Below are 23,477 nucleotides of genomic sequence, written 5' to 3' on the forward strand. Positions count from 1 at the left end.
AACCAGGTTCCTCCCAAATTGCCACGTTTCTCATTTTCTTTAATAAGCATTTTCTGGCATTATCAGTCCAGAAGCCACTTACTCAAAAGAGTGTCCCAGATAGTTAATCCACCAGTGACTCCTGCCCAATACTGAAATGAAAACAAACATCCAACCCTCAGAGACTACAGAGGAGAGAGACTGTCAGCAGTTCTCTACCATCAAAATTAATTTAAGCCTGAAGAGATGCTGGGTTGAGAAGAATTACCTTGGAATTTAAAAAATCCATATGTATATCAATCAGTATGAGGCTGCAGCCTCACCTCCAGTGCTGGGGGCACTTTGGGCACCACAGGATCAGAAGGATCCAAAGCTGTTGGAGAGTGCCCAGAGGAGGGACACGGAGCTGGGGAAGGGGCTGAGGAGCAGCTGAGGGCACTTGGCTGGTTCAGCTGCAGCCCAGGAGACTGAGGGGAGGCTCCTCGGGGGCTGCAGCTCCTCCCCAGGGCAGGCACAGGGGCAGGGGCTGAGCTCTGCTCTGGGACAGGGACAGGAGCCCAGCAAGGGCTGGAGCTGGGCCAGGCCTTGGCATGGAGCTCAGGGCAAGGTTCTGCCCCCCGAGGCTGCTGGGCACTGCCCAGGCTCCCCAGGGAATGGTGCCAAGGCTGCCAGAGCTCCAGGAGCTCCCAGGGCTGCTCAGGGTGGGGGTTTGGGGTGCCTGTGCAGGGACAGGGGCTGCACTGATGATCCCTGTGGGTCCCTTCCAACTCAGGATATTCCAGGAATCTGTGAAAAGCTACAAAACGCAACACAATATCCACCTCCTGAAAAACTTTAATGTCTTGTAATGTAAATCAGAATTACAGGGGAGAAAAACATTCCATTAAGCAAAGGCAATTGTTAACCTTCCAGATTTCAGCTCTAATCACTGAACAAACAGTCCTCACCAACCACAAAAATCACCCCATAACATGTGCTATTTCAACTCCCAAATAATCCCCACCTGTTAGGCAAGAGTGAAACCCAAGGCCTTATTTCTGAATTCCACCTCAGCAAGTGTCTGTAACTAAGCATGTCATTAACAGTGACAAGCACAGCTTTGAGACTTCATTTTCTGCTCCCTCTATTCCAGCTTTGAAGTCAGGGACTATTTTACATCTCTACAGTTTGCATTTCTGCCAGCATTTTGTACACTGCCCCCGTCAACACAGCCAGCCAGATGGAGAGAGCGGCACCCAACACGTACAGAGAGGAGGAAAACTGTCACTTTGCAGATGACACCCAGTTAAAAGTGACATTTAAAATGCAGACAAATGGTTTCAGGTATTACATCTGCCCTCTGGGCTGTATGTGGGACTGAGCACACCCCCCCTTCATCCTGGCACAGAGATGCAGAACCAGCTACACTGACAGAAACTGCAGAATCAAGAACGCAGAGAGACAACCAAGTTCCACATCAGCATCCAAGTGGAGTGACTGTGACTGCTGAAGTGCCATCAGCACATTCAGGGAAGGAGCACTCAGCCAGAGGAGGATTTTAGCCAGCTCCCTCCCCTTGAAAAATGCAAGAATGGACAATTTTTTACTGAAAATTCCACAAAATCTGGTCCATCAGATGTGCAGAGAAAAAGAAAGAAAAACAGAAAGAAAAACTACTGCAACATCTTTGTCCTTGGCTGCTGCATCCTGCTCAAAGCAGAGGCTTTGGCAATATTTCCTTGTGTCTTGGCCCAGGTCACAGAATGTGCCAAACATGACAAGGCAGCAGAAAGATGGGCAGATCTTCCCTGGTATTTCAGAGCAGCAGACTTTTAACAAAGTCACTTTTGCCTTGCAGAGAACTCTTCCCTCTCCCCCATCAGTGTCACAAAGCCAGGGTGAGCTCCAGTTCACAGCCCTACACTGGGATGAGAGCTGCACATCCTAAAGACCCAACCAGAGGCCATGGCAGGCTCCAGCTCATCACCTTCACTTTACTTTGTACAATGTACATGTGTGTTTCTAGGCCTTACGCCAAGCCTGAAGGTTTTTCTTAAATCCCTCAGTTTTTCAGGACCTCAAGTAAAATCAGTAGACACCAGAGGTAACAACTGACTTAAGTTGGGCTGTCCCCTCTGTGGGATCCACTGTGGAAAAAGTGGTAACAAAACCAAGCAGGCTCCAAGGGCAGAAACCAGCCATGTCCCACTCAGCTGTTGTGACTACCAAAATTTTATCAAGTGTGTTGGACAAAGCAGGATACAGCACTGCTGGTGGCTGAGCCTGAACTCTGCCAGAGTTCCCAAGTGCTTGGACAATGCTCTCAGGCACTCGGTGAGATTCTTGGGGTTCTCCTGCAGGGCCACGAGCTGGACTCAATGATCCTCATGGGTCCCTTCCAACCCAGGAGATTCTATGACTCTGTGGTTTCCAGCACTGTGGTCTGCTGGGAGCCTCACAGGACTCAGGAGATGAGTCTTGAGTTTTGAAAGGACTTCATGAAACTTCTCAAAACTTGCCAGTTACATAAAAATACTCAAGTGCTCTGAACCCTTTGTGAGTTGTATCAATGCACCAACCCAAACTGCTCCACTCAAGTTGCTCAAATTGGTGCCAAGTGGCCTGAATTACCTGAGCTCAGCTTTGAATGAGATAAAAATCCATACACAGCCATTCTGAGCCAACTCCATCACTGGAGGGCTGACAGGACCAGCACTGAACAGCACCTGAAGCAATGCTGTGACTGTACTGCTGCTCAACTATAAATGGTGAAAAACCAGGTAAATTCCTAGAGCTCTAGAGGATGCTTGTCCTTAAACCAGAATCACAGTTTTATCCATAAATCAGGAATTCCATCCCAAAAAATAATTGAAATAATTGAATTAAATCACCTTGAAGTCATTCATCTCATGCACAGAAACAACACTGTTTTGCTGTACTATTGGAGAGCTATATTTAATTATTTTGGTAGGTAATAAACAGGTAGAGAAGCCTCCCAAGGCCACAGGAATCTCTACAGCTTGACAGCAGCAAGATGAAGGTGGTCCCCCCTCATCATACCCCTGCAGGACACGTGGCTGGGATATTCTCCCATCCCACAGGAAGGGGAGGAGGGAGAGCAGATTAAGGTGACCTAAATTACTACTGCTTTAAATATACAGGAGAATTGCTTTTATTCTACCTACTTCATTCCTCCCTGGCCTTCCTGTCCCACATAGGGTTGGCAAGACCCCTCTGCCCAGGTGGGGTGAACCCAACCTTAACCAGGGAGGCAGAAAGCAAATTTGGGCATCAAGTTTGAATTCCCAAGAGACTGACTTCACAAACAACGCTCTTTCAATGGACATGACACATTTCTGTGTCAGTCCTCAACTCCATCAGGTTGCACTTCACCAGTCCCAGTGGTTGTCTCAGCCACTGGAAATCCAGACCTTCACTTGGGGTGACAGAAAATAAAGCAGCAACTGAGAACAGCAAATGCCAAGGGAAAGAAAAGTCTAACCAGCAATTTAAACAACATCTTGTCAGGCAGCAAATGAGCAGGCAAAACAGTCTTGACTAATTCTACTCCTGCAGAAGCACAACATGGTCACCAGCACAGTCTGACACATCCAAGACGCCCATTTTGAAGGGCAGCATCCTGATGTGCCCAAAGTTTGGGTCACACTAAGGACATGGGACATGCTTCTAACACCAGCCCTGCTAAATGACTGTGAACTGAGGTCCCTGGCCCCAAAAGCAGGAGAACACTTCTCCTATGGAAAAAACCAAGAAACAGCTGGGGAATTACTCTGATTTACTAAATTCAGTGAAGGAGTAGAGACCCGACTGGCTCCCAGCCCAGCACTCCTTCCTCTGGTGAGCTGCATTTTCTTCAGGAGATGGCTGAGGTCAAAGCGCTTCCAGATCTTCTGGAAAAGAAATTAGGAGGTGTCTGCCACAACACAGGAACACAGACAACTTAAATGTGAAGAGTCAGCAGTTAGAGAGAGCTTTGTCCAAAAAAGCATTATTGAGTTTAACTGAAGAGTTAACAGCTGCTGTGCCTAAACAGGCCCTCAGAGCACAAAAACTCATTTTGCAGGAGCCACTAAGACCCATGCAAGAGCTCCCACAGGAGAGCAGAAGCAGGAAAACTTTAACAGCAGCAACCAGAGCACAGGGCAGAAGCTGAATCAAGCCTCATTCCCAACGTGGCTGGGAGAGGTGAACATTATGCAGGTGAAGTGAAAAGCAGAGGTGAACATTATGCAGTAAAGTGAAAAGCAGCGCTGGAGCTCGGTGGAGTCTGACCAGTCTGACTGAGCTCCCCAGCAGCCACGGCACCAGTGGCACCGTCCCAGCAGCGCTGCTGTGTTTTAATGACCACAAAAAAGGCAAAGATGCCCTTGTCTTGTAATCCATTAATTCCTCCCAGTTCAGGAGACTGAGCTGTTTCACCCAGAACAAAGACAGGAGCTGCTGCCTGTGCTGTTCCCATGTTCAGCTAATCTCCAGGCCCTTTCAGTCATGGACGTGGATGTGCCCAGGCTGGTCTTGTGACAAACCCCAGGCCATGACCTGCTTCCCTTTCCTGGATCAAGGAGTGCCTTGGGCAGCAGGAGCAGCTACAGTTGTGCTCCTGGAATGTGGGCCCTAGCCTTTCAAACACTCCTCATGCAACAGGCAGGTCTTCAACGATGAAGGCAAAGAGCTGGTTTACAACTTCTCTTTTCTCCCAGGAAGTCTTCCCCACCCTCTCTAGTAGCAATTTCTGCAAAGAGAACATGCAGGTTCTGCTGATTACAAAGGAGATGAGGACTGGGCTGACTTGATGAGTCTGCAAAGCATGAATGCAAACTGCACAGGCAGTGGATGGACACAGCAAAGTTTGTTTCCTGTAACTCCAGATCCAAAGTTGAGCACTTATCCAGAGGAACAGCACTTCTCATAGGCATCTGCCAGAGGTGCAACTGTAAAGAACATGCCAGTTCCATGCTATAAAAGAACACAGCTCTTCTACACATGTGGATTGTTCCAGCCTGCTTCTGTGTTACAGTGAGTACTGAAGAGAAACCTTCAAATCACACACCAACTCCTTAGCTGTACACATTTGTGGTTTTTTCAATAGAATTAGAAAACAGCAGTATGCTTGCTACAGCTGAAAGCTTGCAGCTTTCAAAGAAAGCTGAAAGAGAGGCAAAGGGACTCGCAGCCTCTCCCCAGAGCTGTGAGATAAAAATATGTCATGGTAAATGGTGACCAGTGGCATGGGCAGGGCTGGGAACACTGGGACAACCCAGCACATTGCCAGCTTCAGATTTCCTCCCCACCACAGCATGTCCTCTGACTCAGCCTGGTAATTCACCACAAGCCAGTGCCAAAACCCACATGTAAGCTGGGGAAGCCACAAGAACACACCATGGAAGATGATGACACTTAATTTGGGGTTGACAGCATTTTCTGCTAAATATGTGGGTGAGGAGACAAAGTAACAGAAAAGCTGCTGTAATCACTTTAAGCTTTTTAATTACAAAAAATGCTTTCCAGAAAGTCTGAAGGTTAACCCAGCTGTTGGCATCACTGAAAAGGTCAAGCAAACAAGTGCCAGGCTGCTTAGGAAGTGAGTATTTCAAAGACCTACCTAAGAAGGAAAAGCCCCAACATCACTGTTTGATTACTGGCTTGTACAGGGCTCTTGGAGAAGCCAGGCTCCTGTCCACAGACTCAGTCTGACAGCTCTCCCAGGAGGGGGTGAGCCTGGGATAGCCAGCAGTTGCTTTCCATTTGGCACATGCTCCCCAGGAGGCAGGTGAGCAATGCTGGGCTCTGCTGAGGTTTGCGCTGCCGGGGATCAAGGCCAAGCCCACTTCACAGAGGCCACAAGTTTGGTTTTTACATGATCCTCTTCCTTCTTGTGCTTTTGTTTTATTTCAGCATTGAACAATCTTTGGGTCCCAGGCAGTGCCTTGATTTCCTCTGTGCTGTGCTCATGTGTTTTCCTGCCTGCGAGTGCATTCCCGTGGCAGAACAGCAGCAGCAGGGGCTCAGCATGGTGAGTGTCCTCACCCCAGCATTCAGGGAAACACGAGCAGCTGCACAGGCACCCTCAGCCAGCAGCAAACATCCAGACCATGCTTGGCCAGGAATTCTGCTTTGCCAAAGACTTACGGAACACAACAGTACTTGTCTCCTTTGAGTTCTTGCACTCACCATGGATTTAGAAATGGTGAAATACCACAGAGGTGTGTCTGTCTATCTATCTAACAGTAAGTACTTACAGGGAATCCACCCCAAACAACTGGGGCTTTGCACCTGCACAATGCTTCTGCCTGGTCCCGCAGACACGATCAGACGATCAGTTTGATGTGACTAAAAAATTATGATGTTGGGCACATTCATGAGCTGACCCAGCTTGTAGGCCTGGGAAGGACACCAACACTGTCACTGGGTTGGTGAAGGATACCAACACTGTCACTGGGTCATTAAACAAATCAAAGAGGACTATCAGAGATCTTGGTTAGAGACTTGGAAAGACTTAATGGGAAATACCCCACCTTGCCACCTGCTGTTCTGCTGGTATTTATGAGCTTCAAGGCCAATCTGGATGGGGCTTGGAGCACCCTGGTCTACTGGAAGGTGTCCCTGCCCACAGCAGAGAGTTGGAATGAGATGGTCCCTTCCCACCCAAACTATTCTTTCATTCTGTGATTCAAACATTCTGAATCACTTCTCTCTCACCATAAGCATCTTGGAGAAAGGGAGGTTCCAAGGCCTCTGTGTTAAACCAGAGAGTGTGTCCCAAAACTGGCAGCCTACTCCAAAACCAGCTGCTCCCACTGTCTTCCCTGGGGTCCAGGGGAAATCTGTGAGTGTATCCATGGGATCAGACCATCTAGGGAAGGCAGGACCTGCTTTGGCTCCCACTTTCCTGCAGCCAGGATTCCAGAGGGAGCATCTCATGCTAGCAACATGGGCAGCAGCTCCCTCCCCATGCTGTGGATGGGAGCATTGAGCGTTCAATTCCACCTAAACAAAGGCAACCCTCCTTGCACTGGGATTAGCAAATATTTCCCTCTCCCACTCTGCTTCTGACATTCCCCAGTGCAGTGCAAAAGGTGCAGTGATTTCTGCTTTTTGAGTCACAAGTTAGTGACCCCTACATAACATCTGCAGTTCCCACATGCACAGATGAACAGAACTCATACCAGTAGGTCCCAGCAACCACATGGTTCTGCATCCATGTCGGGAGTGAAGAACCTGCCAGGCCTCTAGAGATTAATTATGGTACATGGGAATAAGCTTGGCAGACCAAGAGGATGGATGGGAATAATCAAACACTGACAAAGCTGAAGCAGCAAGTGATGAGAAGAGCTCTCAAGTCTTTATCAGAGTATCACACAGCCATGGCAGGACTATTTCTGGAGTCAACTGGTGCTAACTGAAAGATGTGTCCATGAAGGAAGAGAGTGCTGGAATTCCTGCTGCTGCCTTTCAGGCTATAACCACCTTATATGGGAACACCATATTTCTTACGATTGTGCATCTGGCAAGAGCCCATAATGGTCATGTCAGTGAATCACTTCAATCATAGTTCCCAAATTATATACTGCTCATACTGAATCCACTCAGGTCACTCCCTGAGGAGCTCTTCCAGAGAGGCCCATGTGCCTCCTGAGTGGGACGGGGCAGTGGCAGCTCTGCCCAGCAGTGGTGGAATGGGCTGTTATACACAGGTCAATGCCAAGTGCTGGTTAATGAAAATGAGAATAATCATTCCCATCCTGTGTGTTCTCAGAAACTCGTTCTGCAGCCTGCCCTGACACCGACACAGGCAGGCTCAGCATCCTTAGGGCAGTGCCCACATCTGCCTGCTGTGCACACTGCCTTTCCCAGCTCCCAGGCTCCACCATCCCAGCTTCCCTACGTGCTTCCAACCGATTCATATCTTAAAGAACAATTAATTTGCCAGAGCAGCCTGAATTCTATTTTCATTGCCTTCCTCCTTCCCTGCAGCTGAGCTGTGACTTATTGACTGTGAAGTGACTGCAGGGTCTTTAAGAGTTCAAGGCACAGGGTGTTTTTCTGCCTGTTCCTGCCTGGCTGACTCCCTCTGTAATCATCCTCGCCAGCACCATTTCACGCCACAGAGGCATGTGACATCCAACTAAGCTGTGAACCATAATCATGCTGGGGATGATGTTTACATTTGATTTTTCCTCAAGCTGATAAGCTCTCTTCAATTTCCCCTCTCCATCGAGTTGGTATGAATTGAACTGCTTATGCCCCACAGGGTGGAATTCTTCTCTTATCTCTAATCTGCTCACTGAAAAAATTGCTTCCAGCAACCCTTCAAAAGTCACTTCAAAGTTATCACTGCTAAGAGGGAAGAGCTGCAATCCTGTTCCTGGGCTGTCGCAATCAACGCTCTGCAGTGTTTTGGAAACAGCCACACAGGTGCCACCAGCACACAGCACACCTGGCTGGGGCTGGCATCTTCACTGAGCTCCTTCAGCCACAGGTACAGCAAGACAGTTGTCCAACACAACTGTGAATCCTTGTTAAATCATTTCAGCTCCCTAAAGCATTAGAATCCAACCTTGAAGAACACATTGGAGGCTTCTGCTCCAGCTGTGGACCATAAGTGATGGGCAGACTGAAGCCCGTGGAATAGGAGACCTGACCAACGGAAATAAATCCAACTTCAAGTCAACTCTACTTCCCCAATGAGAATTCCCACTTTAGAAAGGAGATGGTGGAGGCCAGTTCTGCTGTCCAACACTTGGATGGCGCCAGTTCTTTTGTAGAAACAGCTCTCCCATAACCCAAGCACCCTTGAATAAAAGGTTTCCAGACCCTGTGTCTCGAGACTGCACCTGGCTAGAGGAATGGTGATGCACCCTTTGCTTACCCAACCACCCCTGGCATCAGGGCACCCCAGCCTAAACAAGCCCAGTACTCACCTGTCACCCCACAGCACCATACCTCCCCACACCACCCCTGCTCTTGCCCACAGCTCACCAGAACCCTGGAGCAGCCCCTTATACTCCCTGGAGTCCCTTCCCAGGCCATGAGGGTACAGATTCAGGGAGAAGGCACAGCAAGCATCTGCATCCATTAGATTTTAAAACTCCCTTTCAACTAGCTGGTCACAAACTTTTTAAAACTTTGAAGCCAAGGTCTCAGGAATGAACAAACTGGGCCTGTATGCTCATGAATGAGCCCTGCTGCTGGCAATAAGTGAGGGTTTCTCCCTCAAAGCATGAGATTTCCAAAAGTTCCCTTCAGAACACTCTGTACCTTAAGTCAACCTACTGCCAAGGCCTCCCCGACTTCCAGCCCTTCTCCAGGCAGTTTTACTCCTGTACCAGACTAGCTGTAATTTTTCTATAATTACTGGGGGTTTGGGGAAGGTGTTTGCTGGCCTGACCCAGTCTGGATTAACCGTGCCATGTTGTTCAGGCAGAGCACAGCACCCAGATGCCTCCTCTCCCACCACGTTTCAGCCATGCTGGTGACCCTTCACCAACAGCACACGCAGAGCAGCGAGCACAAGGGGAGCAGCACAAAGCACCTGTGTAGGTGGGCCATGGGTACTTCAACACCTCCACACAGGAGCACAGGCACCAGTGCTATGGGGATCTGTCGCCCAGTTCAGACCATGGAGCACAGTGACAAGCCCAGACCCACAGCACAGCCTACCCTGTGTGGGTGCAGCCACGCCCTCCCACAGCCCACCAAAGGCCACCTCCATCCCCCAGGGTTTGCTCTTCTCCAGCAAAAACTCATTTGCTGTTGAGCACGTTGTCCCCAGCCCCCCGGGAGCTCCAGCTGCAAGAGCAGCTGAGGCCAAGTGACACAATTTGGACGCTACCCAAGTGAGGAGTAAGCAACTTGACTTGAGAAATCAAAGCATTGGTGAGATTACTGGCTCCGTTTCATCTTTTTTACTATCACCGTAGAGGTAAGACAGCCTACAGGTTCATAAATTCAGATTTACTTGTTCATGGAAGAAGATAAATACACTCTCCCTGCTTAAACCCTTCCTGAGCAACAGTCTCCATAAACACTTTGCCTAGTCCTGAGCAACAACCCCCTGTCCTCCCCAAAAACCAGATATATGACAGAGAAATCAGAAAGACAAACTGTATTTTAATTGTTCATTGGTTCCCTCCCCATGCAGAAGGAACAAGATGGGCTTTAAGGTCCCTTCCAGACCAAACTGTTCTGTGAGTGAGCAGCAAGAGGCTCTCTCTCACTCCTTTGGCATCACCTGCCACCCCTGCCCGTGCTGGAGAACACTCCCAAAAAGATGTCCAAGGCTGTGTGGGAGCACAGCAAGCAGCCTTATGAAGGCAGGCTGCAGGCTGCCAGCCCCTGCATCTCTTTGCAGCACCGAGGAAGCACAGCAGGACGGCTGGGGCAGCTTCCCCCAGCCCAGACCTCGGCACCTTACCCAAAGTTACACACTACACCCACAGCCCCAGCAGGGCAGGGGACGTCTGCGAAACGAGCACGGCTTCCACTGTAATTAGCTGGTTCTCAGAAGATCTAATGATGCTCATTTAAAGGCCTGACGACACGGAGATCGCTGTCATCACACAGCCAAGCCCTCTGAGCAGCCCGGACTCCGGCAGGTGCCTGGAGCTCCGCGTCGGGCCTGCGCAGGAACGTGTCAGCCCGGCAGCAGCAGGGCTGAACATCACGAGCGCGGCTCAGCCAGCAATCCTGAGGCTGTTAATGAACTAGAAATAATTAGGCAGCGGTGGAGGCGGGGGCAGGTGCACAGGCGCAGCCCCATGGATCCATCCTGCCACTCAGGAACCCCAAACCTTCTGCTAACGCCGCTGCCGGGCTGAGCCCTGACAAACCGGCCCCCTCCGGCGGGAGGGACCCCGGCCGGCAACAAAGCCCCTCGCCCCCGCTGCCAGGGTCTGCCTGGGCCCCCGACCCTGTGATCTCCGGGGAGCGACCCCCGAGAGGGGACGGGACAGGACGGCCCCGCCACGGCCTTCCAGGCCCAGCCGGGGCCGGTTCCGGGAGTAGTGCCGGAGGTGGGCGGCCTGTGCCTCGCGCGGTGGTCCGGGCGTCGCCGCTGCCCCTCGCAGCCCCGAGATTCCCGAGGCCAGAGCCGGCGGAGCCCCATGCCGGTGTCCCCGGTGTCCCCGCCGGGGCGGAACCATCCCGGGGCCGGGGGAGAGGGGGGGAAGGGAAGCAGCAGTTGGACGGGACCACGCGGTGTCTGGGGGGGGAGGGGGGGCGCACTCCGGGGAGGGGGGGGCGGGCTGGACCGAACCACTCCGAGCGCCCCGCGGGGGGGCCCGGCCGGGGTTATGGCTGGGATGAACCACTGCGGGCCAGCGGGACACGGGGACACGCCGGGGCCCGGCCGGGTGGGGGACAGCCAGGGGCGGCCCCCGGTGCTCGCGGCGCGTTACCTCCTGACGCGTCCGGTCCCCCTACGCCGGCCTCCGGAGTGATGGCACCGGCACTCGCCGCGGCCGAGCCCTCCGCCTCCTCAGGCACCTCCAGCTCCATGGCGGCCGCGGGCAGGCGCAGCCCCGGGGCAAGACAGGCCCCGGACAGGCCAGCGCCCGCCGCCGCGCTCCTCCCGGCTACCGGCCGCGGCGCGGGGGACCCTGGGAGCGCCGCGGACCATAGAACGCGGGTGGCGCCGCGGCCAGACACGCCCCGAACAGCGCCGGAAGCACAGCGGGGCTTTTCCGCCGGAGTTAATTGCGATGCGGCGGAGGGCTGTCGCGATAACCGGCGGGCTGTGGGATTCGACGGGGGCGGGGAGGGACAAGAGAGGCCACAGCAACTCCGGCCGATCCCTCACGGTGCGGCGGCCGCGACACCTCTGGTGGAGGGGGAAACACCACAGGGTCGGGGGGCGGGGCCTGCGGTCACCATGGCATCGGGGCGGGGCTCCGCGGGGGCGGGGTCTGCATGCCAGTTGCTATGGCAGTGGAGGCGGCGCTCCCGGGGGCGGGGAGTCTGCCGGTCGCCATGGCAGGGGGCGTGGCCTGTGGGTACCCATGGCAGCGGGGGCGTGGCGCAGGCGGAGGGGCGGGGCCCGGGGGGGCGTGGCCCGCCCTGCAGGGCAGAGCCCGCGCCCCCCGTCCCGTCCCGGTTCGGTTCTCACCGCGCTGCCCCGGGCCGGACCGGGGCCCTCCGCGAGCCTTCCCGGTGCCGGGTGGTGCCTACCCACCCCTCGCTCCGCCCCCAATCGTCTCCGAGAGCTCCCGGTAGCAGGGCAACCCCGGGCTGGACCGGGACTGCCGTGCGCCGGGACCTGGACACGCTCCCTCCTCCCTGCGCGGCCCCGGCGCCGTTCAGCGCCGCCGATTCCCAGCCCAAGCCGGGGCCCGGCTCCTCCCGGCCCCGCGGCACCATCTAGTGGCGCCGCCCGGCCCGGGTCAGCCCCGGGGCGCGGGTCAGCCCGGGCCGGCCCCGCCGGTTCTCGGAGCCCCGGGGCCACGCGTGCCCCGCATAGGGAGCCGCTGCTGGGAGGCAACGCCGGGGCCACCGGCACTAATGAGGCTGCTCGGCGGCGCCGAGCCCCGCCAGAGGGGCTCCCGACTGTGGCTGGTCCGAGGGAGCGGCGGGAGCCGCTCCAGGCTCCCCGCGGGGCTCGGGCGGGAGCAGCCGGTGCCGAGCAGCGAGCGGAGGGGCGGGCGGCGGCATGGCTCCGGCTCCGGGCTGGCGGCTGCGGGCCGGGGGCTTCCACAGAAACTGGTCCCCCCTCACCGCTTCGGCGCTGGGCTGGGAGCGGTACCGGCCCCGGAGGGAGGCGGAGAAGCGCGGCGTGGACCTGATCGCTGTCAGCGCCGGAAAGCGGCCCCGCGGAACCAGGGATGACGGAGGCCTGGTCCTCAGGTGCGGACAGGGGAACGGAAGGAGAGGGGGCAGCCGCCATCACCAGCTTCCCCCACACCTCCCAGAACAGAGATCTCAAGGCTGGCCCCCGTGTCTGTCCCCTCTTGGGACGATGGGTAACGCTGGGAGGGTTTGGGAGTCTGGGAAAGAGTCCCACCGCTTCCCTGGACAGGACGAGGACTGGGGCAGAGGAACCCCTGTCCGCAGGCACCGCCAGCATCCTGTAAGCCTGTCCCGGTGCAGCGCTGGGACGGCGATGAGTGCAGGTGGCTGAGCCACCATCACGGGGAGGACACCGGGGACAGCCCTCCGGGAGACCTGCTGTGCCCGGGAAGCTGCCCCCGGAACCCCCTTCCTGCTCCTTCCCCGCTGCAGGCAGAGTCTGGGCCACAAAGGGTTACGCAAGGCACCCTGGAGTGACACCACTGCCACCAGCCCGGGAGCTCAGCTCCTTCCTGGTCGGATCCCAGGCTCGGTGAGTGCCTAATTCTGTCCCCTGAGATCTGTCAGACCCTGCTTTCTGGCTTTCAGCTGTGCTTTCACCTGGGGAACTGGCCATGCTTTGTCCCTCCCTGGCTGGCTCCAGGACCCAGTGACCCTCCTGGAGCTCTGCCCCACGGCACGGGGATACCGGCGGATCGGAGCTCCCCGCCCCAGGGCTGCAGGACGTGCCGCTCTGCTGCCGGTTTACACTCGGTCCGGGGCAGCCCTTCCAGAGACCAGGGCAGGGGGTCGGGATCAGCCCATCGCTCTCCGGGTAGGGTTGGGACAGAGCAGACTCTGGAGGGATCCAGGACCTCAGTGCTGCATGGCCAGGACCAGACAAGGGACGAGTGGTTTTGCAGCACTGGCAGAGAGCAGGTGCCTCGCTGATCCCAGGAAGGCTTTGAGGTTCTCAGGATGAGGAGCTCTATCAGGGGAGGGGGGTTGGGAAACATTTTGGGTGGTGGGGCTGGCTGTGTGCACGGCTGGGGTGGACTGTGTATGTCGCTTTCCGATAAAGGACCCCCCGACTCGTTGCTGTCCCCAGGGCGGGCGTTGTTGGGGGCGTCACCCGGCGCCAGGCACAGCCCCGAACTGGGGACCTGGCCGTGGGTTGAGCCGCCCCCGCACAGCTTGGCTTTGTTTGGCTTCAAACCCCTGGGAAGTGGTGCCACGGTGCGTGTGTGGGGCGATGTGGGCTCCCGGCGCTGCCGGTGTCCGGTGCTGGGTGTGTCGCGGTCAGCTCTGCCCAGATACTGCCTCTCCCTGCGGGGCCATTCCAGCTGCGCGCTGGTTTCTGTCGGAAACCGGCTCAGCCGGCTCCTCCTGCTGCCAGCCTCGGCCTTTGGCAGGTGCAGGCCCTGCGCCAGGTCTTGGGGGCAGACTGGGGACAGGGACAGGGCTTGGTGGCACCGTAGGCACGCTGCCTGTGCCGCTGGAGCTGCTGCCATCCCCGTGCTGCTCCAGCCACTGCCTGGAGAGAGCAACGGGCAGCAGTGGAACGGGCAGCAAGTTTGTGGCACCATGGTGGTGGGACAATAATGGGAGCCAGCTGGGGACAGTGAGGGGCTGTATTGGGTGGCATCAGGGGTGGCTCTAGCCCAGCAGATGTCACCACCCTAGGGAGGGGGATGATCTGGCTCTCCAGGTTGGTCTCTCTTGGACCTGTAGCTCACACCGTGTGACCTGTAGGTGTCCAGGGAGCACAAACAACACTGGTGACACAGCTGAAACCACCCCAATGTCACTCTGGGAGTTCCTGCTCATTATCAACTTTCCCAGTGCCTGGACAGTGGGTGCTGCCACACTGGGGTTCTGCCCAGCCCCAGCTCCCCCTGGTCCCACGTGTCCCTGGTGGCTGGGAGGCACTCAGGCTGGTTTCAGCAGCTGGTGACGCACAGGGGACTCTGCCCTCCACACCCGTGGCTGCAGCCTGCCTGTCGGGTGAATGATTACCCCCGGCCTCCCCCAGCCCTCCCTGGGCTGCAGTGGGCTGGGTCTCGTTTCAGGCTGGTCTCGTTTTGGGGGCTGCCTCAGCACCGCTCCAGCCGGGGCTGCCCATGGCATGTCCTTGTGCCAGGGCTGTGCTGCCTCACTTGCCCAGGGCTGGCTGCCCACTGCCACATCCCTGATGTGGCATCACCCTGACATTGCCTACGAGGTGTCTCTGTCCCACCAAAGCTGCCCCGTGGCCAATTCCCAAAGGGCTTGTGGGGGTTTTGAGCTCCCTGTGGCACCAATGTAGGCATCCCTGGCAGGGCTGAGGGTGGCTGAGCTGTGTTGGGGGCTGTTAGGAATGAGCACAGGCACTCCAGAGCCCTCAGACACCACAGCTGTGTAGTGCCATGGGAACTGAGGGTGTGCAGTTTGGAGAAGGGTGCTCAGGGGACCTCATTGCTCTCCCAAAAGGAGATAGAAGCAAGGTGGGCATCAGCCTCTTCTGCCAAGTGTCCAGAGGAAATGGCCTCAAACTGCACCAATGGAGGTTCAGATTAGATACTAGACATTTTTTCTTCACTGAAAGAGTGGTCAGGCAATGGAATAAGTTGTCCAGAGAGGTGCTGAACTCATCATCCCTGGAAGCATTCAAGAGGCATCTGGATGTGGCACTTGGGGACATAGTTTAGGGGTGATTATGGTGGTGTTGGAGTGACAGTTGGATTTGAAAATCTTGAAGGCCTCTTCCTGCTTTGATGATTTTGTGATTCTGTGATGCCCTGAGCAAAGTGGCCTGTGCCTGTCCCACCCCACGAGAACGGGTGGGAGGCTCTGGTCCTGCTGTCTCCCACCATGTCTCTTGGGGTTCATGCTGACATTACCTACAGGGAGCCAGGAGCTGGTGGAGATCCCTGGGCCCATCCCAGAAATTTCAGCCTCAAAGGGACGTTATTCTGTCAGTCAGGTTTGTTTGCCTTAGGTGGAAAACATTGGATTTGAGGAAAACCCAGAGAAATCAAATGGTGAAACTGGGGCAGTGGTGTTACCAAACCAGTTGGCCGAGCTGCCGAAGCCCAGAGTGGGTGGACAGGCACTAAAACACCACCCAGAGCAGTACCCCAAGGCCTGCCAGCTCCAGGAGGACAGAGGGGAGTCAGACCACGAGGATGGCATGGACAGTGGGTCTCAGCCATGCAGATGAGTCCTGTGCTTGCCCTGTGTAAAGCCCCCCTTGCATGGACCCATGTCTGAGGGGATGGAGATGGATCCCAGGGGAGATGTCGTGGTGCACAGAGGCAGCTCCGGGTGCAGAGCCGTGCAGGGTTAGCAGGGGTGTGCCACAGCTGCCAGTCCCAGTGTCCTGGCACCGTGGGGCCCTGCCCCCTGCAGCCTCACAGTCCCTGGTGCTTATGGCTCAGTTTTGCTGCTGCTCTTTGTTGCAGCCTGATGTTGGATTGAGGAAGAGGCCGGCGCCTGCGAAGAGGAGCCGGAGCCAGTCAGAGCCCCCTGGCCGTGCGGCTGCCACCGAGTCCCTGCCCAGCTTGTGCTGGTGGGTGCCCACCATGGAGGAGATGGTGATCTGGGAGCAGCACACGGTGACACTGAGCAAGGTGAGTCTCCCCTGGGGCGGCCCCACTGTGGCAGGGATGGGGTCTGTGGGGTCAACTCTGCCTGACCCCCTTCTGCCCCCGCCCACCAGGACCCTCACCGGGGCTTTGGATTTGCTGTCTCCGGAGGCCGTGACCGTCCCAACAGGACAACTGGGGACACAGCGGTGTTTGTTTCAGATGTGGTGTCTGGGGGACCAGCAATGGGTCAGCTCCAGTGAGTGCATGGGGACATGGGGCCAGAGGGGGTGATCGCTGCCAGCAAGGGTGGGAAGGATGGAGAATCGCTCCTGCTGGGACAGGGCCAGCACCACTGCCCTGCCTGGCTGGAATGGGATCCCTTGGGGTACACTCACCACCCCACCAGCTCCCTGGGCTGGGAGCTGTGCCTGGGACAGCATCTCAGCTGCATTTTCCCTCCCAGGAAGAAGGATCACATCGTGATGGTGAATGGCCTTTCCATGGAGAACGTCCCATCCTCTGTTGCCATCCAGACACTTAAAACCTGTGGCAAGATCGCCAACATTGTGAGTGTGCTCTGAGGTGGGATGGGGGCTGGCGTCATACTCATGCTGGTGCCTGTCCCCATCCCAGATCCCCTGTCCACATGTGCCCAAGGTTTGGGGCTTGGGAATTGCTGCAAGGACATCTCCTGGCAGCCACAGCTGTACCCACCATCCTCTTCTGCTCACTGTGCACCTGCAGACACTGAAAAGGCCAAAGAAGATTCACCTTCCTGTGAGCAAGAGCAGCCCTGGGTCCCCTGCCGTGCCCCGGCACTACGACTCAGATGAGGAGTACAGGCTGCACCGCTCCCAGGATGACCTGGATCACAGCCAGGGCTACGATGGGGACTCGTCCAGCGAGAGGAGCTCTGGTCACCAGCGCGATGAGCATCGCCAGCACAGGCTGGTGTCACGGAGCCGCAGGCGGAGCCAGGACAGCAGCCACCGGGTGCAGAGCAGCTCAGATCGGAGAGGCCAGGGCCGGCATTGCTCCTTTGGCCAGGACGGGGACACCAATGGGCTGGCCCTGGTGTCAGGCTTCAAGCGGCTGCCGTGCCAGGATGTGCCAATGAAGCCCATCACCTCGGTCCTGGTGAAGCAGAAGCAGAATGAGGGTGAGGCCCTCCTGCTCCTGCTGCCCCTGGGTCTTGTTGCCTGATTTCTGGCCATACCTTCCCCCAGGGAGGAGATGATGGCTGGGTGGGTGCCAGGGCCTGGCTGCAGCAAGGGGACAGTGCATGCCATGCTGGGTGCACTAAACCTCCTCCCCTCAGCCGGGGGCTACAGAGCTCGGCTTTGTGGCTTGCCAGTACCCCAGGGGGAGCTGGGGCTTTAGGGGTGGTGCTGAGCAGGGACCTGGAGGGGGTCTTGCATCTGCCTGACTCTGCTACCCTCACGTCTCTCTCTGGTGCAGAGTATGGCCTGAAGCTGGGGAGTCAGCTTTTCATCAAGCACATAGTGGAGAGCGGGCTGGCGGCCAAGGGCAACTCCTTGCAGGAGGGAGACCTCATCCTGAAGGTATGGGGGCCCCGGGGTGCAGGGCACTCACAGGGAGTCTCATCTGCCCCTCTTTGGAGGGCTCATCCCTGGCTGGTGTCACTGCCAGGGCCCAGCCACAGCCATGCTGGAGGCAGTTCTGCCTGTGCCCACTCCCTGCTCCAGCCCCCCTGGCTGTCCCAGGGACCAGCTCCCTGCTGCCAGGGCTGGTGGCATGTCCTGCTGGAACACTGGGGTCATGTCCACCCCACTGTCCCCACAGGGTGTGGTCCCCCACTGTGTGTCCATGTCCCACTGGATGACAGTCACAGGTGTTTGTCAGATAAAACAATGCTTAAAGTATTCGGGGAGGAGGAAATAGAAGGGAGGGAGACCCTTTGTTTGCACACCTGGTCCAGGCAGACCCATGGCTGCTGGGATCTGGTGCCAAAGTGACTCTGGGGTAAACAGAAGGGATTTCATCCCACAGTCTGTTGGGAAAAGCAGCTGCCACTCAGGGAGATCTCAGCCCCAGAACCTGCCTGGGGCCTGACTCCCTGCATCAGGCCAGGGCATGGAAGGACAGTGCTGGGCCCAGGACAAAGGAAAACTGAGGTTCAGGTGTCTGAGGAGTCCTGCAATCCTGCCTGCAGGAAGAGCCCCAGGCAGGTGGAAGTGGGCGTTAACAAACCATGCTAATGGTTTAATGGTTTCCTCTGTACAAAATGAGGTCACACTGGGAAGCAGCCAGGAACGGGGACACAGAATAGGGGAAACTGCAGGAGCTGGGGCTGGCCTGGAGGAGCTGGGAAGGGACCAGGAAGATGGCAGTCAGATTATCCCATCCCCGTGGGATGTTCCTGGGGGTGACTTTCCCAGGAGCAGGTGCCCTAAGTTCTCCCACTCTGCCCCTCCAGATCAATGGGGTAGCCAGCCAGGACATGTCCTTGGCTGAAACCCAGCAGCTCATTGAGCAGACAGAGGGGATCCTGACCCTGCTCATCCTCCGTGACCACCGGCAGTTCCTGGTCAACATCCCTGACGTTGACAGCCAGAGTGACAGCTCCCGGATGGACGGTGAGGGGACACAGTGCTGGGGCCAGGGTCAGTCACACAGCACAGGGACTGCATGGCCACTGCTGCACCTCCCTTCCTGTGCCTGCAGATATCTCAGACATCGACTCAGAGCTGTCCCATCCGCCATCTCCAGAGGCCTCCCCACGATCTCCAGCTGCTGCCAGGACAAAATCACCGTAAGGCCCACATTGTCCCCTTGAGCCCCTCTGTCCCCTGGCAGATCCTTCTGTGTTCTCCACCTGTCTGGGGATGCTGGTTCTCCATTCCTAAGCCAATATCCCTGGAGGTGGTGCTGCCATGCCCAGCTTGCTCTGCTCTCTCCGCTGCCCTGCCTAAATCCTGCTCAACCTTGTTCCAGGGAGAGGGGACGATCAAACAGGGAGCCTGTGGCCAAGGTGACTGTAGCTGATGCTCAGGGCCCAGGTGAGTGGGCACTGGGGGGCTCCAGGCTCCTGTGCATCTCCACTGCCCAAAGCCCTGGCAGAGCCATGCCAGGGCTCCCAGTGCCTTGGCACAGCCACTGCTGCTCCTAGACCAGCTCTCCTTCCTGCAGACCTTCTGGAAGCCATGGAGCAGGATAGGCACAGCCCCCACACCAGCCTCACTGCCCGAGCTGCCCACAAGGACGGGTATGTCTGCAAGAGGCAGGGGAATGGCTGGGGGACACGAGGAGCTGCTGTGTCACAGGGTGACAGGGTCAGCGCCTCCCTGTCCTGTCCTTGCATGTCACCACTGGGCTGACTGTCCTTCCCTGTGGCAGGTACAGCACCAACTCCCGGGTTGTGCAGTTTGTGAAGGCCAAGAGCGTGGGGCTGCGGCTGACGGGAGGGAACGATGTGGGCATCTTCGTGTCGAGCGTGCAGGAGGGGAGCCTGGCTGACAGCCAGGGGGTTCAGGAAGGTGACCAGATCCTGCAGGTACCCGAGGCTGAAAATGCTCCATATGCTGCTGCACCTGGACTGGCCCCAGCACTTTTGGGTCCAATATCTCCCCAGGGTATCACCTCCAGGGTGACAAGGACCACTTCCCTCTCCCACTCTGCCCTGGGCACTGCTGTCCCTGGGTCCCCTGCTGGTGCCCATGCCCTCTGTCCTGCTGGCAGGACCATGTCCAAGTGCTTTTCCGTGGCAGGTGAATGACACCAGTTTCCAGAACATGACCCGTGAGGAGGCTGTGGAATATCTCATGGCCCTGCCCCCAGGCGAGGAGGTCACACTGTGGATCCAGAGCAAGCAGGACAGTGAGTGGTGACCAGGCTCATCCTGGGCTCGGGCCTCTCCATCCTCTGTCTCTTCTGGGCAAGCACCAGACCTGCTGGACTTCCTGTCCCTTCAGGGTGGTCCTTCTTCCCCTCCTCCTCCAGAGTGCTGATGGGAGGGGACCAGACCATCCCAGCCTTGTTTGTGCCTTGGCTTCCTGGAGCACAGGGGCTTTCTGGGACCATGGCTCAGCCTGGGGAGGCCAGTGTGTGCTGGCGAGTCAGATCCTACTGTTCCCAGCATGCCTGAGTGTGCCATGGGAGGAAAAAGCAGCCCTAATACCCTCCTTAGCAGCAAGGGCTACTGTGGAGCCTCCCAGCCAGCCTAGTGCCTTCCCAAATCTCTCCAGCATCTTCTTCCTCAGCCATTTCCTCCCCTGATGGTCCCTCCTGCCCTGGGCTTCAGTTTACAGGAAGATGGTCTCGTCCAACGTGGGTGACTCGTTCTACATCCGGACACACTTTGACTTTGAGAAGGATACGCCATCAGGGCTCAGCTTTGTCCGTGGGGACGTGTTCCACGTGCTGGACACCATGTACCGGGGCAGGCTGGGGAGCTGGCTGGCTGTGCGCATGGGCAGGGACCTGCAGGAGCAGGAAAAGGGCATCATCCCCAACCGGAGCAGGTAGGGATGGAGCCAGGAACAGCCCCTGGCCAAGCAGAGCCAGAGAAGGCTCCCAAGTGAGCTGGGGACAGGGATGGTGGGCTCAGTGAGAGGCAGGGCTGGTGGGACAGTGGTGGGAAGCGGGAGCTGGTGAAATCCCTTCTCAGGGTGGTGAGGCAGCTGACCGTCAAGTTTCCAAAGTCCCAGAGAGAGAAGTCTAGCATGGCCTCACCTGGCTGTGCCACCAAGCAAAGGTGCCAGCTTCTCCTGAGCTGCTCCTCAAACCCAGAGGCTGCAGGTCCTGAGCCCTCTCCTCTCCCAGGGCCGAGCAGATTGCCAGCCTGGAGTCGGTGCTGAAAGCCACGTCTGGAGCCAACCCCTCCGGGGCAAGGGCTGAGTTTTGGAAGCTGCGGGGCTTGCGGGGAGCCAAGAAGATGCTGCGGAAGAGCCGGGAGGACCTGTCTGCCCTCACAAAGCAGGGGCACTACCCACCCTATGAGAGGGTGGTCCTCAAGGAAGGTGGGCACCAGGACAGCCTGACCTACCTTGGGGACACGGCTCCTGGGGCTGCCCTGCTGTGGCTGCTGATGGGCCCTCCTCTCCTGGGAGGAGCAGGGTGAGGTGCAGGCCTGTGGGCACCACGAGGAGCGGGGCTGGGTGCTTGGATGCTGGGAGCTCTGCCCTTGCCCCCAGCCATCCTGAGCACCTCTGTCCTCCCATAGCCAGCTTCAAGCGGCCCGTGGTGATCCTGGGCCCCATCGCAGACATCGCTGTGCAGAAGCTGAGCAGGGAGCTGCCTGAGCTGTTTGAAATTGCCCGTAAGTGCCCCCACATTGGGGAGAAAATGATACCCAGCAGCCAGACCCTGTGAGAGTTCTTTACCTTGGCTCCCTCCCTATGACACCCCAACACCTTCCTGGGCTAATTCACCCTTTTCCCTGCTCTCCTTGAGGGACACAGCCCTGGGGCTGGGCACGGCCATGCCCAGCCTGGGGCTGTGGGAGGTGCAGCCCCTCTCATGCCCCATCTCTGTGTCCTGCAGCGAGTGTGCCCCGAGATGGGGCATCGTCCAAGGTCATCAAGCTGGACTCAGTGCGGCAGATCGCAGAAAAGGTGAGACCTTTCCCACGTCCTTGGAGCCAGCTGGGGCCTGTGGAGAGCCCGTGGCCCTCATCCCTGCTCCCAGCAGGGCTGATGGCTGTGCCCTGCCCCAGAACAAGCACGCCTTGCTGGACATCACGCCCTCGGCTGTAGAGCGCCTCAATTACGTGCAGTACTACCCCGTGGTGGTGTTCTGCGAGCCCGAGAGCCGCCAGGGCATCAAGGCCATGCGGCAGTGGCTGGCACCCGACTCCAGGAAGAGCTCCCGGCGCCTCTATGCCCAGGCCAACAAGATGAAGAAGTATTGCAGCCACCTCTTCACGGCCACCATCAGCCTCAGTGGCAGCGGCAATGCATGGTATGAGCAGATCCAGGACATCGTAAGGACACAGCAAAGCCAGCCAGTCTGGACAACAGCAGAGCAGGTACAGGGCACAGGCTCTTTGTGGCAAGGCTTGGCCTCCTGGGGCTGCAGCCAGGCAGGTGCTGGGGCTGCACGTGGCCCCCCATGGCTGAGTCCCATGTCTCTGTCATCCCCACCCCTCAGGCAGATGTAGCCACCGAGGACAGTCTGGACCTGCTGAACCCACCAAGCAGAGCGCCCTCAGGCTACCTGACCTGTGACAGCCGTGCCAACAGCGACTACGACGACACCACGGATGGGGAGGCAGGCGCCTACACTGATGGCGAGGCAGAGGAGGCCTATGACCAGCCTGGGCTGGCCCGTTCCTCTGAGCCAGCACAGCTGGCCCCCAGCCAGGGCCTGGACTCCTCTGAGCCAGCACAGCTGGCCCCCAGCCACAGCCAGAGTGAACAGGTGAGTTGTCCTGGACTGGTACAAGAGCCTGGTGGGGCAGAGGAGGGTGGCACAGTGCCCAGCTCTGGAGCATAACTCCCATTCTCATGGCACAGGCAGGGTGTCACCTTTGGCTGCTGCAGGGTCCAGCTGTGTGTCTATGCCCAGCTCTGGGTGGCCAGGGGCAAATGCCCCAGCCTGGGGCACAGCCCCTGTCCTGCCCCTGACCTCTCCCACCTCTTCTTCCCCAGGTGCCCAAACAGCCACGGCAGGGCAGGCGCTATGACAGCATCAGGTACCCTGTGCCCCGGGGTGGGGATGGCAGCTGCCCAGGGCTGGGGACAGTCCCAGAAGGGCACTGTCCCTGTCACACAGAGCCATCACCACCCTTCTGTTCCCCAGGGAATATGAGCATGAGGCGGTGAAGAGGAGGTTCACACGGGCCAGGGATGACTCAGACCACAATGAAGGCTACGAGTGGGGCCCAGCCACAGATGTGTAGTGGCACAGCTGGCCTCTCCCTCCAGGCCAGCCCTCCCACAGCCCTGCACAACTGGGTGCAGCTGGCGCCTCAGGTGGTGCCCCTGTGGCCAGGCTGGGCTGGGCCCATTCCTGCTATACCCTGCATCACCAAGTGCCTGCACAACCACGTGCCTCCTTCCCTTTTGGCCACAGCCACTGCTACTGGAATAAAAGGGATGTTTGGATCGGGATGGGCTGTTTCTGGGGGTGCTGGGTGGCAGCATACAGGGGACACTGTGCAGCAGGGAGGTCCTGCTGGGACCCAGGCACCTCCCTGGCCAGTGGCCCTGTGTA

At 57.4% G+C, this 23,477-nt stretch overlaps 2 protein-coding genes across 8 annotated transcripts in view; one reads left to right on the forward strand and one right to left on the reverse strand.

Annotated features, from left to right (window-relative positions):
- PIP5K1C (phosphatidylinositol-4-phosphate 5-kinase type 1 gamma) overlaps window positions 1-11,802 on the reverse strand; it is a 52,222-nt gene extending 40,420 nt beyond the window's left edge. For all 7 annotated transcript variants that reach the window (XM_030966607.1, XM_030966604.1, XM_030966602.1 and 4 more), the window contains exon 1: window positions 11,376-11,802. In XM_030966607.1, coding sequence (XP_030822467.1) covers window positions 11,376-11,475 — 100 coding nt within the window. In that variant the 5' untranslated portion in view covers window positions 11,476-11,802. The remainder of the gene's footprint in view (window positions 1-11,375) is intronic.
- A 670-nt stretch (window positions 11,803-12,472) lies between these two features.
- TJP3 (tight junction protein 3) lies at window positions 12,473-23,365 on the forward strand. The gene is made up of 21 exons (XM_030966634.1): window positions 12,473-12,816; window positions 13,192-13,291; window positions 16,179-16,346; window positions 16,436-16,560; window positions 16,768-16,870; window positions 17,049-17,463; window positions 17,763-17,866; window positions 18,742-18,901; window positions 18,990-19,077; window positions 19,260-19,324; window positions 19,455-19,530; window positions 19,662-19,818; window positions 20,033-20,141; window positions 20,566-20,785; window positions 21,087-21,283; window positions 21,487-21,582; window positions 21,807-21,877; window positions 21,979-22,290; window positions 22,413-22,682; window positions 22,913-22,956; window positions 23,064-23,365. Exons 1-21 carry the CDS (start codon window positions 12,623-12,625, stop codon window positions 23,161-23,163), a joined length of 3,174 nt encoding a protein of 1,057 aa, XP_030822494.1. The 5' UTR covers window positions 12,473-12,622; the 3' UTR covers window positions 23,164-23,365.
- Window positions 23,366-23,477: the final 112 nt, after the last annotated feature.

Source organism: Camarhynchus parvulus, chromosome 28 (assembly GCF_901933205.1).
Source record: "Camarhynchus parvulus chromosome 28, STF_HiC, whole genome shotgun sequence".
Lineage (NCBI taxonomy): Eukaryota > Metazoa > Chordata > Aves > Passeriformes > Thraupidae > Camarhynchus > Camarhynchus parvulus.

What these genes read in the sequence shown, in the direction of transcription:
- TJP3 (XM_030966634.1), top strand. Translation starts at nt 12,623, where the DNA reads ATGGCTCCGGCTCCGGGCTGGCGGCTGCGGGCCGGGGGCTTCCACAGA. An exon ending in GCTGCCAGGACAAAATCACC is followed by an intron (nt 19,078 to 19,259) that starts GTAAGGCCCACA and finishes ACCTTGTTCCAG; the next exon opens with GGAGAGGGGACGATCAAACA. An exon ending in AAGGTGACCAGATCCTGCAG is followed by an intron (nt 19,819 to 20,032) that starts GTACCCGAGGCT and finishes TTTCCGTGGCAG; the next exon opens with GTGAATGACACCAGTTTCCA.